Source organism: Macrotis lagotis, chromosome 1, assembly GCF_037893015.1.
Source record: "Macrotis lagotis isolate mMagLag1 chromosome 1, bilby.v1.9.chrom.fasta, whole genome shotgun sequence".
Lineage (NCBI taxonomy): Eukaryota > Metazoa > Chordata > Mammalia > Peramelemorphia > Peramelidae > Macrotis > Macrotis lagotis.
Window position 1 is genome coordinate 801240973 of NC_133658.1, and position 18938 is coordinate 801259910.

Genomic DNA, 18938 nt, shown 5'->3' on the forward strand with positions numbered 1-18938 from the left:
TCTTGTTTTTTATTTGTTTTCTTTTGCAACATGGCTAATATAGAAATATGTTTAGTATGACTTCACATGTATAATCAATATCAAATTACTTGCCTTCTAAATGAGGGGAGGGGTGAAAGAGAGGGAGAAAAGTTTCAATTCAAATTTCAAAAAAAAGTTAAAAAGTTTTACTTGAGAATATAGTTAAATAAATAAGACTGTATTAGAAAAATATGAATTATATTAAGATAAAAGGGAGAAATATTTATGGATAACTGACTACAACAAGTTACACAAGCAAGGCACACAAGTTTGTTCTTCATTCTTGAAAACCATGACATCAGTAGTCTGGCGATGCCATGACAAGTACATGAATTGGACTTGAGTGAGGGGATGCTGTACTAAGTCACCAGCCTCATTTTCTCCTCACAGCCATCTGGATCCAGTGACCAGATATGAATCAGGATGATTGGAGATGGCCCTCAATGAGAGGCAATCAGAATTAGTGATTTACCCAAGGTCACACAGTAAATGACAAGTCTCTGAGTCTGGATTGAAACTCCTGTCCTCCTGACTCCAAGGTCAGTTCTCTGTCCACTGCACCATCTAACACTGAAAGGAGTATACTTGTTTATGGGATAACATTTTTCCATCTAGTTTGCCCATAGTCCTCAGCAATAATGTACAGCTTTTAAAACCCCAACAACTAAGATTCTGATAGACCTAGAATCTTAATCCCCCCCCAAAAAAATCTTAGAACCTGCAGTTTTTCAAAAATAGGCTTTTAAGTGTAATTATAATATTTCAATATTAATCTTCAATATAGGAAAGAGAAATAATCCAGTAAGGAAGTATGGGAAGGGAACATTCATTTATTTAACACCTATTATCTGTTAGACACTGTGCAACATGCTTTGCAAATATTATCTGATCCTCATAAGAACCTTGAGAGATAGGCACTATTATTATTCCCATATTATAACTGAAGAAACTAAAGTAGACAGAAAATGATCGTTTTTATGTAACTGAACTAGGCAGATCTAGGGTTTACAAATCTATAGGTTTACATATATAGAGAGGTGAATCAGTAGAAGGAAAACCCAAGCCCAGTGTGCAGGAAGATATTTTTTTTTCTTTCTTCAGCACCTTGGCTGGGTGGGGACCAGATAAGAGAGACAGAGAAAAACAGAGACAGAGTGATAGTCAGATAAACAAAGGCTCAGGGACAGAATCAGAAACAGAGACAGAGCATCTACTATTTTAATAACCTTCCCAGTCCATGAGTCTTTATCATTCTCTAGAATTATTTCCTTTAAACCTTGTGTGAGAAAGTGGTTGAAAGTGCAATGAAAGGACAAGTGTAAGTTTTGCTGAAATTATAACTGGGCAGCTATCTTTTTTCCAATTCTAAAACAGGAGCTTAATCTGAGGTATAGTTTTTAAAAATATATATTTCAATATTTTATTTCATTATAATTGTTGCCTTTGCAAGCCTATGAATTTTATTTTATGATTTTTAAAAACATGATTCCTAGGAGTCCATAGACACCAGACTGTCAGTGGGGTAAATAACACAAAAAAGGTAGAAATCCAGTTCTCGATGAGTCCTGACCTAGCTTACAAAATGCTCCAGTGATCGATCCTCTAAGAGCAAGTGAAGGAAAAGAAAATAGGGTGGTGCCAGATTGTGAAAGGACTTTAAAGTCTGTCAGAGGTGTTTGAACTTTACTCAGTTGATGGGGATAGGAAATCACTGGAAGTCTTTGAGCAAAAAAAATTAACAACCAAAAAAAATATATATCAGATCTGGACACAGGGAAAGTGGTGTGGAGAGTGGGCTGGAAGTGGAGATTACTACATCCCACTTATGCTAGGAGATTTCCTAGTGAAGTAGTTTGAGCTATGCCTTAATTAACCAAAAGAAAGAAACTTATCCATTAATACCAGATAAGGAAAATCAGCCACAGCTCAGGACAGAGCTTAGACTAACAAAGGGCAGCTCTTGATAAGCCTCTTAGATTTTTCTGACAGAGATAAAGATGGAATCACATATATGTTCCTTGCCTCTCATTTCTCTGAGCCTGGCAGTTTCCCCTACCATGGCCCTGTCCCTCAAATTTTTTGTGATATAAGGCAAGTTACCTAATCCAGAGATTTCAAATACAGAATTGTAATGACCCAACCAAATTAAAACATAATTGGAAATTTTTTTTAAAAAAACTACAATAGAGGGCAGCTAGGTGGCATAGTGGATAGAGCACTAACCCTGGAGTCAGGAGGACCTGAATTCAAATCCAACCTCAGACACTCACACACTTAGCTGTGTGACCTTGGGCAAGTCACTTAACCCATTGCCTTAAAAAAATAGAAATAAAAAATAAATTAAAAGCAGCAATAGAACATAAATAATGTTAATTTGTAGTTTTCTAAGTATGTGACTACAGGGATCCTTATGCAGGGTTCAATGTGACCTGTTTGTATTTGTTTGATCGCATTATCTGGACCTCAGTTTCTCATCTATAAAAAGAGAGGGTTGGACTCAATAGAGGCTAAAGTCCAGTAATTATTCATGTGGAAGAAAGACTTTTGACTTTGGTTCAGGGTTTAGTCCAACGGCTCCCACTAGCTTACTATATGTCATGAAACTATTTGTCTCTGAACCTCAGTTTCCTAATCTGTAAAGGACTAGATTATGTCCTTTATAATGTCCTTTTTTCCTTTTTTCTTTTTCACTTAATAATATTTTTAATTACACATAAAGATTATTTTCAATATTCATTTTTGTAAGATTTTGATTTTCAAATTTTTCTCCCTCCTTCCCTTTCTCTCGCTTCTCTCAAAGTAAGCAATCCAATATAAGTTACATAAATAAAATCATGTTAGACATATTTCCATATTAGTCATGTTATAAGTGAAGAATCAGAACAAAAGGGGGAAAACATGAGAAAGGAAAACAAAGCACAAATTTCAAAAAATGAAAATAGTAAATTTTGGTCTGCATTCAGACTTCATTGTTTCTTCACTCAGACCAGGACTGATGGGGTAGGAGGAGGGTTATTTATTCCTTCATTCAAGACTAGAAGGTCTCTTATTTCCTTACCAGGGAGTCTGACCAATAAGACATATTAGTAATAACCAAGGGGACAATAAATAAGAAATTAGTGAAGGAAGAGCATCTGTTCTACTATCTCACAGGTGTCTCCTAAAAAGAATTGGTCTATCCAGAAAGAATCAATATAAGTTATTATTTCTGCTACATTTGCACAAATGAGCATACACACACACACACACACACACACACACACACACACACACACAGGCACGCACGGAAGTAATGCAGCAGTTAACCACTCATTTAACCACATTAAAGTTCTGAGTATTCTTATCCCAGCTCCCACTCTCATAGACAATCTTCAGTACCAGAGTAAGACCACATCTAAAGGTACTCCTGAAGAGCCAGCATTGCCATTAGCTTGAACCCCTACCAGTGTATCTCTCAAGAGTATCAGTTGAGAATCAGTCTAGTTAGCCATTTTAAGTAGCTTTCAGAAAGGGGTATTTTCTTTCTAAAAGTACATGTTGCAGTTCTTAGTTCCTGGATGTCCTTTCCTCCATGTAAAAGGAGCTTAAGAATTACCTAAGCATGTTACAATTTCTTTCCTGGGCACCTTTTAGAACTAAATCTATCTGTCTACCATGGTCCCCAATGCAAGCACTGCTCCTAAGTTATAGATAGGAAGTTGGGAAGTCCAAACCCTTCCAAACCAAGTTTTCAACATCCTTCTCCAGTCAATGGAAGCAAGGAATCAGGGTGGATATTTAGACCATAGGTGACTTTGACATATTTCCTTTCCTACCTTCCCAGTCCTGGACATTTCTCCTAGAATTTTAATTGGAACACCAATATTATTCCTGGTTCTACCTCAGTTGATAATATATAGGTGACTCCTGGAGCATGACCAAGTTTCCTTCATTCATCCAAATTCCTGTGAAATATATCACTCCAGTTCCCAAAACTTTGGAAAATAAAGTCTTTGATTGTTGATTGATTTCATCTGGTTAAGGCATTTTATCCCTTACTTTAAGTAGAGTGAGATAGTGTAATTAAGTCAAAGTTCTAGAGGGTGTGAGGTAACAGGACAAATGGCAAGATGTCACTATGGTTAGGTTTGATGTCCTGATGGGATGGTTGGAGTTAGCAATTAGTTAAGAGGCTATTAGAAAGATGGCAGTAGAAATGGAGAAGAAGGATCAGTTGTAATAAATAATGGGGAGGCAGAATCAATGAGATTCAGATCCATGTCCAGACTAGGATGCCTTCCTTGGAGTCACTTGGACCCCTATCAAAAGGCCAAGCCATGGAAGTGACAATGACTCAAGTCACTGCAGATCTCTCTAGCCCATGAACAAAGGACAGAAAGTTGTTATGCATTCCCCCACCAACTTACATTCATATATACATGAATGATATTTCTCTGTAGATAGAGCTTGGACTTGGAATCAGGAGGACTTGAGTTCAAATTCTGACTCAGATACCTATGAGCTTTGTGACCCTGGGCAAGTCACTTAGTTTCTTTCCATATGTTTCCTCTTCCATAAAATGGTAATAATAATGATAGCACTTACTCATGGAGTTGTTGTGAGGATCAAATGACATAATATGTAAAATAAAGTGAAAGCAACATAGCAATGCTTTATTATTGTTGTTGTTGCTGCTTATCATTTCTATTGATCTTTCTTTTGAGCCCCTAGAAAGAGATAAGGAAACTTAGGGACTAGAAAGAGCACATAGAGCTACTTAGTGACCAATTCAGCCTGATTTCCAATCTATACTTTGTCCATTGTTCCATGATGGGTCCCTGAACTTTGGAATCCATTAGACTGGGATCTCTCAGTCAAGCACATATACACATACAAACACACACACAAGTGCAAATGTAAATAGTTATATTCACAGAGATCAATGTGTTCATCAATATGTTTGACTGTCTTTTCTGGGAAAGGAAAAAGGCATTTGTTCTTTTCAGAACTCCTCCTAGCTCAAATTGAGAAAGGTGGTCCCAATGTCAAGGATTTGAGGGGACCTAGATCTCCACCTTTATCCTCTTTCTTCTCTGAATCTCCAGAAGAGATTTATTACTGAACAACAGAAATGATTAGACCCTCAGAAAATGGGAGTAAAAGAATGGGTATTTATAAGAAGAAGGTATAATATTATACAGGTTGAGAATATGGGAATATGATGATGAAGAAACAAACGTTAAGAAGCTTGAGGTATGGGGTTAATACCCAGCATTTATGTAAGGATTAGTATGTGTTGGCACTGTGCTAAACATTTTACAACTAGCTCATTTGATCCTCACAACATTCCTGAGAGAATGGTGTTATCATTATTCCCACTTTACAGATAAGAAAACTGAGGCAAAGAGAGATTAAGTAACTTGGTTAGGTCCACATACTTATATCTGAAGTTAGAATTGAATTCAAGGTTTCCTGACTTTAGGCCCTGTTCTCTAACTACTGTGCCATTTAGCTGTCACTAAGAAAACAGGGATTAAAAATAATTAAGTACATAGAATTGATAGGATAGACAATAAGGAGATAAGGTGTAGGGGTTTGAGGAGAATGAGCCTGAATAAATCAGGATGGCAGAATTGATAGATTAGGGATTAAGAGGATGGGTATGAAGAGTTTAAGGGACAGAGGCTAAAAAGAGGGAACAGGGACTGAGAAGATGGGAGGATGAGTGGGAATGGAAGGACCAAGCTGAGATATGGAGTGTCTTGGGATACAGAGCTATGGAGTTGATGAGACAAGAAGAACAGAAGGGAATGTTGGATTTAGAAGAAAGAGAGTAGATGGGATGAGAGATCTAAAAGAATGGGAAGATGGGAGGATGAGTGGGAATGAAAGGATCAGGGCTGAGATGTTGAGTGTCTTGGAATATAGAGCTATGGAGAGGATGATGAGACCAGAAGAAAAGGGAATGTTGGACAGGGGCTGAGGAGATGACTTAAAAAATGAGAATGCAGAAAAGAGGATAGTAACTGTGCTAATCATAGGATTATCATAGGATTCATCCCTCCCTATCCTATCCTATTCATCCAAGTGGAAGTTCCCCATCAGGCGAGGGATATGTTCCCCAAACTCAAAAGGGTATCAAGAATCAATTTCTTCTTCCTCCAGTTTTGTTCCAAATCCTTTCTACATGCAGCTGATAATAGGACCCTATTCACAACTCACTTCTATAACTCTTCATCATTCCTGTCCATCAATCAGTCAATCAAGAAGTGACCTTACTATGTGCTAGGGACAGAGCTTAGTGTTGGAGATAGAAAAAAAAAGAGGAAAAAATAGTTCCTGTCTTTGATAAGCTTGCATTCTGATGTAAGAGATAACATATAAATCATAACATAAATGATTACCACAGCATAAATAGAAAGAAAGGATCTTAAAGGCCTCCTGGAAGATCTGATATTGTAGCTGAACAGTCACTTGTAATATATAAGTTTTATACAATGCCTCATACATATATAATATACTAAATGTACTTGTATATGTTTATGCTGCATGCTTATATTCCTTTTAATTTTTTTTGGATTTTTTTTACAAGGCAATAGGGTTAAGTGACTTATCCAAGGACACACAGTTAGGTAAGTTTTAAGTATCTGAGGTTGGATTGGAACTCAGGTCTTCCATCTCCAGGGCTGGTGCTCTCTCCACTGTGCCATCTAGCTGCCCCTTGCATATATGTACTACATGCATTTTGTGTGTAATATGTAATCTGTTTCAAAAGACTCACAGAGGTTATAGTTACTGCTTTGTTAGCTTTAACACAGGAATCAGTGTTATTCCTGGCAGTTTTTTGATAGACTAAGAAAAGAAAGAATGGAAATGACTTGACAGAAACTGGAGAAGGCAGAGAAAGAAGGTGAAGACATTTCTTTCAAATTAGTTTGTGAAAAATCATGGAGAGAATTTTAGTGGTGAGTCTGATGAGAGAATGCTAAGAGTTATAGCTTGAAAGAAACTGTGGAAGACAGAAAGAAAATAAATCTTCATTCATCATAGAATTGTTTTAACTTTCTTTTTGTGAAGAGAACAAACAGACTTTACTTGGTACCTTGAATAAATTGAATGATGCAACTATTTTCCAAAAGTAAAGAGAAGTCATGTGCAGTTAGTTACATTGATAACTCTGTGGTCTTTCTCATAGCTAAAGTTTTATAAATAATGACTTAAACCTTTGTATTATTGCTGATTGCTCTGTTAACAAATTGTACAGTCAGTAACTATCAAATTGATTTAACCCTAGCAGATTAGAATTTTTGACAAGTACAACCATACCCTTTGAAGGAAAAGCCTTTTATTTATTAAATAATTATATATAAATAAATTATTATAAATAATAATAAATAAACTGGAAGTTTAATTGATTAAATAATCAGTCTAACTGATTAATTAATGAATAAGGTTTTCCAAGTTAGTATTCAATGTGGAAATATTGACCTGGATTATCCTAGAATTCAGAAATGATATGCTTGAGCAGAGTGAAAAGAAGACTGAAGAGTAACCTACAAGTTACACTTATATGCACAGATGTTGTCTTCCCAATAGAATGAAATTCTTAAAGGTAGAGACTGATTTTGTCTTTGTATCAACAGCTTCTACAAATAACAGGCATTTCAGAAATGAATGAAGGCAGCTAAGTAGCATGGTGAATAGAGCTCTGGACCTGGAGTCAGGAAGACTCAACTTCCTAAGTTCAAATCTTTTCTCAGACACTTACTAGCTGTGTGACCCTAGGTAAACCACTTAATGCAATTTATCTCAACTATAAAATGATCTGGGAAAGGAAATGACAAAACTAATCCATCATCTTTGTCAAGAAAAATGAGATCTCAAAGAGTTGGATACAACTGAACAACAACATGTTGACTTCCCATTATACTGTAAGTTCCTTGGGGGTAGGGACTATCTCTTGCCTTTTTTTTGTATCCCCAGGGTTTAGCACAGTGCCTGTTAAGTGTTTAATAAATATAGTGTTTTAATAAATATTTCTTGATTAACTGAACATACCAAGCACCGGTATCATGCTTCCTATTTATACAGATACTGTCATCTTGGAACAGTAAAATCTGTTGTATGCCAGCTCCAGAGTGTACCCTTGGATTAAATGTCCAAAATCACTATGGAAGCTATGAAAGAGGCTTTCCTGGTAAAGAAATTATGAATACGGTGAATATAGAGAAGCTCAGGAAGAGCTATATGAACAAATGAAGTAAGTAGAATTAGGAAAATGACACACAATAGCTGCAAGGAAATGGAAAGAACAATTACACAAAGAACTAAAACTGAAATGTTTCGAAATTATGACCAAAGTTGTCCTCAAAGAGGGGTTATGAGAAGACAGCTGCATTCGGTCCTTTGAAGATGTAAGGGAGTATGGGTCTACAATCATATGGATAATGTCAGACGTTTTGGATATGTTGGTCAATTTTGTTTAACTATTTTCTTTCTTTTTTTTTTTTTTGCTGTTAGCCATTACGCTCTGGAAGTGAGATATGGAGTGATACAATGGTAAATGTCAAATGATTTAAAAATTAAAGCAATCAACACAAATTTATTACTGAAGTAAATTTAGTTTAAAAGCACTTAAGAGGCTATAGACAAGGGATGGAGTGCTTTTATTGGTTTGTTAAGTACCAAATAAGCTAAGGGATAGGAATTGGATCTCAAGTTTTATTGATATAGGAAGCTCCCAGCAATGCACTTTCTCTACTAGTGTAGGTCAATGCCTTCCCTTCAATTTACAGTAAGAGAGAGTTGCCTAGAGCATAAAGAGGTTAGGAAATTTGTCCAAAGTCACAGGGATAAGAAAGGGTCAGAGGTGAAGCTTGAATCCACATCTTGCTGACTTTGAGGGCAATGAACAACACTTTGCCCCTTACGTTTATAATTAAAAAAAAAATTTGAAAAAAATTTTCTTCTTGTTCCTCATTTGTGTTGGATAAGTTTTGATCCAGGAAAACCTTTCATTGTGTAGCTCCACCTTCTTCCAACCTCTTAACAGTAAATGTCAAACCCAAATAGAAATGGATCCCTGAAGGCACACCTTGACTTAGAAAACCATAAATTAGCATTGCTATTGTTTAACTTGTAAATTGATGTTTAATGTTTACAAAGTCAAAGGAGTCAGATGCTGAATTCCATGGTGGAAAAATATGGAAGTAGCTTTTGTGATGGACTTATCATAAAGAATGTGATCCAACTGTGACAGAGCTGGAGGTGCTGGAACAGACTGAAGCACATTCATTATTATTATTATTGTTGTTGTTGTTGTTGTTGTTATTGTTATTATTGTTATTATTATTATTTTGGGGGGAGGGGTTTGCAGGGCAAATGGGACTGGGTGGCCTGCCTGGGGCCACACAACTGGGTGATTGTTGGGTGTCAGAGGCTGGATTTGGACCCGGGTGCTCCATCCACTGCACCATCTGGCTGCACCTATTATTATTGTTATTATTATTATTAATTTTAATTTTAATTTTTTCTCTTTATCACTCATGCCGGTCTATATTTTTGGGGATAAGGGGGTATTATGTTTACTCTCTTTTTTGTTTTTAGGTTTTTTCAAGGCAAATGGGGTTAAGTGGCTTGCCCAAGACCACACAGCTAGGTAATTATTAAGTGTCTGAGACCGGATTTGAACCCAGGTACTCCTGACTCCAAGGCTGGTGCTTTATCCACTGCGCCACCTAGCCACCCCTATGTTCACTCTTAAACAAAAATATTTTAGTAATGTATAAAAAATCATTTGCACAAAAAATAAGAATAAACAAATAAATAAATAAGAAATTATTATTGTTTTCATGATGATCTTAGATGAGGAGGTGGATAGAGTGCTAGCCTTGGAGTCAGAAAAACCTAAATTCAAATCCAAGTTACTTAACCTCTGCCTGTCTCAATTACCTGTGAAGCCTGTGAAGATAAAATGAGGAAAGATTTATAAAGAGCCTTGAAAACCTTAAAGTGATCTATAAATGCCAGTTATTGCCATTAAAAAAATTATTACTAGAAGCAGCTAGATGGTACAGAATATAGAATACTGAACCTGAAGTCAGGAAACCCTGGATTCAAAGCCTTTCTTATACACTAATTAGCTTTGTGATCCTAGATGAGTCCTTATGCTCTTTCTACCCTGGTTTCTTCTTCTGTCAAATTGTTGCCAGATATGGAAGTTGACTGAAAATCAGGGAGAAGGGGTTAAGAATTGACCTACCTGTTTCTCCTTCAACAAAATGGGGATTAAAAAAAAAGACCATGACAATTGGGAGATGATACCATGACATGCACATGAATTGTATTTGACTGAAGTGATGCTGTGTTATGTCACTAGCCTCATTTTCTCCTCTAGAGTCATCTGGGTCCAGTGACCAAATATGCATCAGGATGACTGAAGATGGTCCTGGATGCCAGGCTATCAGGGTTAAGTGACTTGCCCAAGGTCACACAGATAGCAACTATCAGAGGCCAGAACTCAGGTTCTCCTGACTCCAGAGTTGGTCCTCTATCCACCACCGCCTATTTTCCCAAAGGGAATACAAACAAATTAGTTAATACAGGGTAATAATGTAGTAAAGAGGGTATTAGCAGCTGATGTAGAGAGATGTAACTTGAAGTGCTCGGAGGGAAAAATAGGCTTCTATGAGACAGAAGTAAGGAGGACATTGTTTCATTTGAGTCCAGGCAAAGTCACAGCAATAGGAGATTGTAAATTGTGTGTGAAGAACAGAGAGATCATTTGGGCTGGATGGCAGAATATGGGGGAGAATGGCGTCTAATGAGGCTGGAAATATAAGTTGGGGGTGATTTTTCTTTTAGGTTTTTGCAAGGCAAATGGAGTTAAGTGGCTTGCCCAAGGCCACAAAGCTAGGTAATTATTAAGTGTCTGAGATCGGATTTGAACCCAGGTACTCCTGACTCCAGGGCTGGTGCTTTATCCACTGCGCCACCTAGCCACCCCGATTCATATAACTTTTAAAAAAGTAAACAGGAGTTTCTTCTGGAGAATAAACTGTGGCAGCTGGTGGTCCAATGGATAGAGAACTGGATAGAGAACCTTAGAGACATTAACTGTGTGATCCTAGTCAAGTTACATAACCTTAGTTTCTTCACCTATAAAATGGGGGTGCTAATGGAGTCTAATTTCCAGGGCTAATATGAGAATCAAATTGTGAAATGCTAATTAGTACAATGCTTAGCACATTGTAACCACTACATAAATGTTAGCTATCATTAGTATTAAAGGTAATAGGAAGCTACTGGATTTGGCTAAGTTGGGGAGTTAGATCTGTTGTCATATCTGCCCTTAAGGAAAATTACTTTGGCATCATGTATAGCAGAGATAGGAAGAGATTTAAGGCAGAGACTACAATTAAGAGGTTATTGCAATGATCTAAGTAAAAGGTGATGAGGGCTGGAACAAAGAACCTTGAGTGTAGAGAAAATTGAGATTGTGAGCTGGAGGAAAAAAACAGAAATGTTTGACTACCAATTAAATATGTGGAGAAAGAGAAGGTAAGAATCTGACACTGAAATCATAGTAGTACCTTTAACAAAAATAGGTAAGTTCTTTCTCTGGATGTGGAAAGAATTTTTCCATCATGAATCTTTTTTTTTTTTTTTTTTAGGTTTTTGCAAGGCAAATGGGGTTAAGTGGCTTGCCCAAGGCCACCCAGCTAGGTAATTATTAAGTGTCTGAGACCGGATTTGAACCCACGTACTCCTGACTCCAAGGCTGGTGCTTTATCCACTACGACACCTAGCCACCCCATCATGAATCTTTTGAAATTATTTTCGATTTCTGTTTTGCTAAAGAATTAATCATAGCTGATCATCACACAATGTTGCTGTTATTGTGTACAATGATCTCTTGGTTCTGCTCACTTCACTGGGCATCAGTTCATGTATGTCTTTCCAGGTTTTCCTGAAATCCTCCTACTAATGATTTCTTTTTTTTCTTTTAGAACAATAGTATTCTATTACATACATATAACGTAATTTGTTCAGTCATTCCTCAATTGATGAGCATCCCCTTAATTTTCAATTCTTTGTCCACAAAAAAACTGTGATAAATATTTTTGTACACCTCTTCTTTTCCTTTTTAAAGAGCTCTTTGGGATACAGACATAGCAATAGTCTTACTGGATCAAAAGGTATGCACAATTTGATAGCCCTTTGGACACAATTCCAAATTGCTCTCCAGAATGACTGGATCAGTTCACAACTCCACCAACAATGCTTCTTGAACATTTCTACAACAATTAATGGCCTAACTGTTCTCTGACTGATTCCTTTTTTTGCTATGCTATATGTCAGCACCACCAAACTGACTGTTCCTCATTCATTCATTTATAAGCTTAATGTACAGCAAATCTAGCTACTTGATGATCCTAGAACTTAGTATTTAATCTTCCTACTCCATGTCTTTACCTAAACTGCCACCTCTTCTAGAGTTCACTCTCTCATTACTTCCAAATCCAAGTTTCTTTTCTGATTTCATTTAGGGGCTATCTCCTTCCCCAATCTCCCTGTTTATTGGTGCTCTATACAGCTTCAAATTATCCTTCAAGGACAGAAGTTCTGTATGGATTCCAGGGAGTCTATGAATTTGAATAAGAAAAAAATTACATGTTTATTTTTTTTTGGCAAGGCAATGGGATTAAGTGACTTGCCCAAGGTCACACAACTAGGTAATTATTAAGTGGCTGAGGTCAAATTTGAACTCAGGTCCTCCTGACTTCAGGGACAGTACTTTATCTACTGTACCACCAACTGCCCCCTATTACATGTTTATTTTTTAATATTTTATTCTTTAGTTTCTTTTGTAATCCTCTATTTTGTTTCAGATAGATAGATGAGATAGAGAGATAGAGAGATAGATAGACAGATAAAGTATATAAATATATTTGTATGTATATGTAGAAGGGGGTTTCCTATGATGTAATGACTCTACAGGTACTTGTGTCCATCTGGGTCTGTTTAAATGTGACTCAGAAGGAAACAGAAATAGCTATTTCTAGAGTGTCTTCCTTCCACTCTTTTCTCAAGGAGAATTTGATTCCTATCAGAAGACGAAGCAGTAGGTTGAGACTAGAGACTGACCACTCTGCTCTCTTTAGAAAAAGGAGACACTGGGCTAGAATTAGAACTATCTAACAAGTATATGGTAAGCAATTTTTCAGTTCAAGCTGAAATGCTGACTAGTATCACTTAATGAGTATAATAACTCAGTTCAATCAAGAGAGAATCTTAGATTAGAAATTTCCTGAAATCTCTAGTGTAGCAAACTGGGAATAGGGAAAGGATCAAAGCGCTGGCTCCTCTACATGTCAGTGACTTCCCAAAATCTCTCTTCCTTCAATCTCTACCAATGAAAAGCATCTAATGTTAAGTGATTCTTTTGTCCAAAGGATCTGTAATTTTATATATAAAAAAGAGTTTTCATACATATGTGAGAACTCTTTTTTTTTTCTTATGAGGAAATCAGGATTAAGTTACTTGTTCAGGGTCACACAGCTTGTAAGTGTAAAGTATGTGAGTTTGGATTTGAATTCAGGTCCTCCTGACTCCTCAGCTGGCGATCTATACACTGCCCTCTCTAGCTGCCCCCAAAAGATATATAATTCTGACAAAAGGTCTACAAACTTCACTTTATTGTCAAAGATATCTATGGCACAAAAAGATTGAGAATTCCTGTACTAATGGAATATTAATTCTTTAAAGACTAGAACTGTTTTGTATCTGTATCCCAAACACATGAAAACCACAGGGGCTTAATAATGCTTGTTGAATTGAATTGATGAGACTGAGGAAGTGGAATTTGAGGGGACTGAACTGGGGCAAAAGAATGAAACTAAGGAGATGGAGTATTCAGTTTAAGGGACATGCTAAAGATGTAGGATATGGGAAGATTCTTCAAAAAGATTCACCTTTTTCCCTAGATTACTGTGCTGAGCTTCTTAATTGACCTCTATCTCCTCTTGACAATGTTACAGGAGTGGTTTTCCATTTTCTTCTCCAACTCATTTTACAGATGAGCAAACTAAGACAATTTAGGGTCAAGTGACTTTGCCCAGAGTCACATAACTAATAAATGTCTGAGGCCAGATTTGACCTCAGCAAGATGAGTCTTCCTGACTCCATAGCTTATACTCTGTCCACTGTATTGTCTAGCAGTCCACTACTATAATATAACCTCTCAAATGGTCTTCCCAGTTCCTTCCTGTCTTTTCCTTCTTCAGTCCACTCTATAAACTTTTTTTTTTAGTTTCTTTTTTGGTATGGCAAACAGGGTTAAGTGGCTTGCCCAAGGCCACACAGCTAGGTGTCTGAGGTCAGATTTGAACTCAGGTACTCCTGACTCCAGGGCTGGTGCTCTATCCACTATGCCACCTAACCACCCCCTAAACTTTTGCCAGATTAGTTTTTTAAAATTTTTTCCCAATTGCATGTAAGAATAATTTTTAACTTTCTTTATGGGGGGTTCTAAATTCTCTCTCTCCTTTCCTTCCTCCCTCTCTGAGCTGGTAAGCAGCTTGATATTATACAGGTTATAAATGTGCAATCATGCTAGTCATGTTATAAAAGAAAACAGACAAAAATCCTATAAAAAATATAGAAAGTGAAAATGTGCATGCTTTGATTTTCTTTCAAATTCCATTAGTTCTTTCTCTGGAGATGGATATAGCATCTTCATCATGAGTTCTTTGGAACTGTCTTGGATCATTGTATTGCTCAGAATAGCTAAGTCATTCATAGTTGATCATTGTACAATATTGCTGTTACTGTGTACAATGTTCTTCTGGTTCTGCTCTCTTCACTTTGCATCAGTTTGCATCTTTCCAGGTTTTCTGAAATGACCCAACTCATTTTTTGTTTTTGTCCTTTTCTTCTAATGGGAAAATATTTATTCTGGAAACAGATGATCTAGGTTCAGAACCTTCTTTTGATGCTTTATTACCTTTGTATTTTTCCCAGTTTACATGTACAGATAGTTTTCAACATTCATTTTTACAAGATTTTGAATTCCACATTTTTCTTCCATCCCTCCCTTCCCCCTACTCCCCAAGACATCACATGTATAATCATGTCAAGCAAAATTCCACATTAGTCATGTTAGGAAAGGAGAATAAGACTAAAAGAAAAACTGTGAGAAAAAACAAAAATAAATTAAAAAAATGAAAATAGCATGCTTTGGTCTGTATTCAGACTCCATAGTTCTTTAACTGTGGATGGTATTTTCCAACACAAGTCTTTTGTAATCGTCTTTGAGAAGATCTAAGACCTTCCTAATAGATCATCACACAGTGTTGGTGTAAATGTGTATAATGTTCTTCTGGTTCACTCCTGCTCATCATTTCTTGTAGCAGAGCAGTATTTCATTGCAATCATACATCACAAACTTGTTCCATTCCCGAATTGTTAGACATCCCCACAATTTCCAATTCTCTGTCACCATAAAAAAAAAAAAAAGGGCTGCTATAAACATTTTAGGACAAATATTTTTCCCACTTCACCCCTCCTTTTTAAATTCTGTTTTGGAGACAAATCTAGTAGTGGTATCCTTGGCTCAAGGGTATACTCAGTTTGATAGCCCTTTGGGCATTGTTCCAAATTGCTCTCCAGAAAGGTTTGATCAATTCACAACTTCACCAGCAAGGCATCATCAGTCTTCCGATTCTTCCACATCCCCTCCAAGATTGATCATTTTCCTTTTCTATCAAATTACTCAATCTGATAAGTGTGAGGTATTAACTCAGATTTGTTTTAATTTGTCTTTTCTCTAATTAAGAGTGATTTAGTGCATTTTTTCATTCAACAATAAGTAACTGATTTCATCATCATATCCTTTGACGATCTCTCAACTGGGGAATCAAAGCAATCTTTCTGATATACTGCTATTATTATTGTCTACCCAAAAAAAATCAGTGGGGCCCCGTTGCTGTTTGAAAAAAATACACATTCTAATCCTTGGCCCTCCATCATCGAGCACCACTCTCCCTTTGCCAACAAACTGGCTCTCAAACACACGGCTCTGAGGGTGACTGACTTCCCTCCCCTGAGCCTGGGGCAGACATCCTCCGAGTGTTCATCTCCCTCCTGGGTTTGAGTGACATCTGCGAGCCACCGGGTGGGGAGGGGGCGGGGCAGGAGCGCAGCCCTAAGCAAAGGTTGACCAGCTCGGCCCCGAGGAGACCGAAGTCCCGCCCCCAGCCTTGGGCTCCTGACTGGGCGAGGTCGGGCAGGCCGAGTCTCCCAGCCCCGGAGGTTGCCCCAGAAGCCGGGTGCCCGCTCTCCCGCCGGCCCGCTTGCCGAGGCAGCCAGCTCTCTGGGACCCAGATGATTTCCTTCGCGCCCCTCTCGCTGCCGCTGGAGCGGCGGCTGCAGACCCTAGCTACGGTTCAATGGGTTTTCAGTTTCCTGGTTTTGGGTAAGGAAAGAAGGTAGTGGTGCATGTGTCTGACCTGGGGGGGGGGTGTCTTCCGAGATCCCCCTTGGCCTTTTTTCTTGGGGCCCCTCCAGAGAAGAAAGGGAATGGAGACGGAGGAGGAGCAAAGGAGGGACCCATACTGGTAGCCCTGAGGGTCCTTCAGCCTGGCGCCCCTCTCCCCCTCCTCCAGGGACCTGGTGATGGATGAGAAGGGGGGGGGGAGCCCCAGGGTCCAACCCTAGAGCAGTCATTTGCTCCCTCGGTGATCTTGGGCCAAAGCCCCCCGACCTCTCTGGGTCTCCGCTTCTTCCTCTGTAAAATCCATCAGTTGGACTAGGAGAGGCGACCTGGGGGTGGGAGGGAGTTGGAGGGGAAAGGGCCTGATCTGGAAGGGAGCGGGAAGGAGGTCTAGGAGGGCCGCCTGGGAGATCTGGGGCCGCATCTGCTCTACCCCGAGGGCGTGGTGGCGCGGAGGTGGGGGGAGCTGAAAAGGTCGGGAAAAGATAAAAGCAGAGTCCGGCTGCTAGAATGCCGGGGGGGAGGGTGTTCTGACGCGTGGGCCCCCCCGTTATTCTCCGTGGTTATGGGGGTGGAAAATAGGTAGTCGTGCATGTGTCCCCCGGAGTTTACTGGGCCAGTTAGCTGGAGCCCTAGCAGAGGCAGAAGTGGCGGGCTAGGCCGACGTCCTGGCAGCAGAAAGGTGGAGACTCCCTGGAGCTGGTAGTCAGCATCTCAGAAGGCGAATGACTTCTGAGGGTTCCTGACCACTCTCCCATTTACTGGCCACCAAATGGTCGTTCAGTTTTGCATGCTTCCCATTTGTCCTGTAAAACAGAACGGATACAAGGTTGCTTAACAGTCATAGGGCTGTTTTAAGATTCGTGTGCTTCAAAGGGCTCTGAGACTTTTGGGGAAGTTCTGGATTTCGCCAGGGTTCCTCATAGGCATGTTCTGTGAAGCTAAAAGAGAAAGTGTGTATAAAAATGCACACATATATCTACTTATAGATTTGTGAGGCTAACAGAGTGTGTGTGAGGCTAAAAGAAAAAGTGTATACACACAGACACACGAAACTTTGTAGGCTGGTTCGCTCAAAGTGAACAATATCCAGCAAACACTTATTAAACACCTATTGTGTACTGAGTACTTTGCTGAATAGGATTTATCATCTATGAACCAAGCATTACATCATACTTTCTGTGTTACAATTTTTGTACAATGTTGTGTAATGTAACATTGAAGAAATGGCTTCTTGAGGGTATAGTATCCACCCTAATGAGCATTATATAAAGTCAAGCAAGTGTTGGAGGCAAAAATTCAAAGAAAATATTCAAGGGAAAGCTGAGAAGGGAGGAAGCACTTTCTATTGCAGGAATCTTAGGCTTTCTAATCCTAATAAGCTTGGGCACCTCCCCTCTGCCTAGTAGGCAAGGAAGGGGTCTGAGTACCAGGGAAAGAGGGTAGAAAGGAGTGCCTTCCAAGTTCTGAGGATGGCTGGGCCTCCAGGGAGCCTGCTTCAGACGAGAAAGAGTTGCTTGATTTGGGGGTGCTCAATGAAATTGAGATTCGATGAAATTCTACTAGCATTTGTTATTATATCAATTAATATAAGCAGGATACTTAGCACATCATCCTGTCATCAGTAGGTAATGCCATGGCAAGCACATGAATTGGATGGGGGGGGGTTGGGTTGTGCTAAGCCACCAGTCTCACTTTCTCCTTCAGAGTCATCTGGGTCTAGTGACAGATATGGATCAGGATCACTAGAAATGGCCCTGGATGGAGTCAGTCAGGGTTAAGTGACCTGCCCAAGTTCACACAGCTAGTAAGCCTCTAGTCAGAAACTAGATGTAAACTCCCATCCTCCTGACTCCAAGACCAATGCTCTATCCGCTATGCCACCTAGCAGCCCCAAACAAAACATTCTACTGGGGGAGAAATATAAGTAAACAAATAAATAAATACACAATAATTTCCAAAGTGTGAGCTCTGACTATTCTGGGAATTAGAAATGAGTTCCTGGTAGGCCTGGCACATAATCAGTTGGCAGAAGTGAATAGGAAAGACTTTGAGTAATTTGGGAAGAGAGGGTCTAGACCACCTGAACCCTGTCAAGTGGGAATGTTGACATTGGAGCTGATATTCAAATCTTGTTATCTGATTCCAAGTCTACTATTGTTTCCTATCTGGCCTTAGAGCCTTATAGAATCAACCTGAAAGTCTATTAAGTCAAACCCCTTATTGGATGGTTTGAAGGAACTGAGGCAGAGAGCCCTTACCAAGGGATACCATTATTAAATATCTGAGTTGGGATTCAAAACAAAATTCTTAAATACTGATGTTCTGCTCAAATAGATATGTGAGCTACTTATGGATTCCTGCTGGCTTTAATTTAGAATAATAAGCTGATCAGAGGAAAGAGAAGAAATGGCAGTTTACAGGGCTGGCAAGGTTAAAGGAAATC

At 38.8% G+C, this 18938-nt stretch overlaps 1 protein-coding gene across 1 annotated transcript in view; it reads left to right on the forward strand.

Moving 5' to 3' along the window:
• Positions 1-16336: 16336 nt before the first annotated feature.
• The window catches only part of LOC141508361 (2-acylglycerol O-acyltransferase 2-like), a 47260-nt gene continuing 44658 nt past the window's right edge, over positions 16337-18938 (forward strand). The window contains exon 1 of the mRNA XM_074216907.1: positions 16337-16474. Within this exon, the coding sequence (XP_074073008.1) occupies positions 16384-16474 (91 nt within the window). The 5' untranslated portion in view covers positions 16337-16383. The remainder of the gene's footprint in view (positions 16475-18938) is intronic.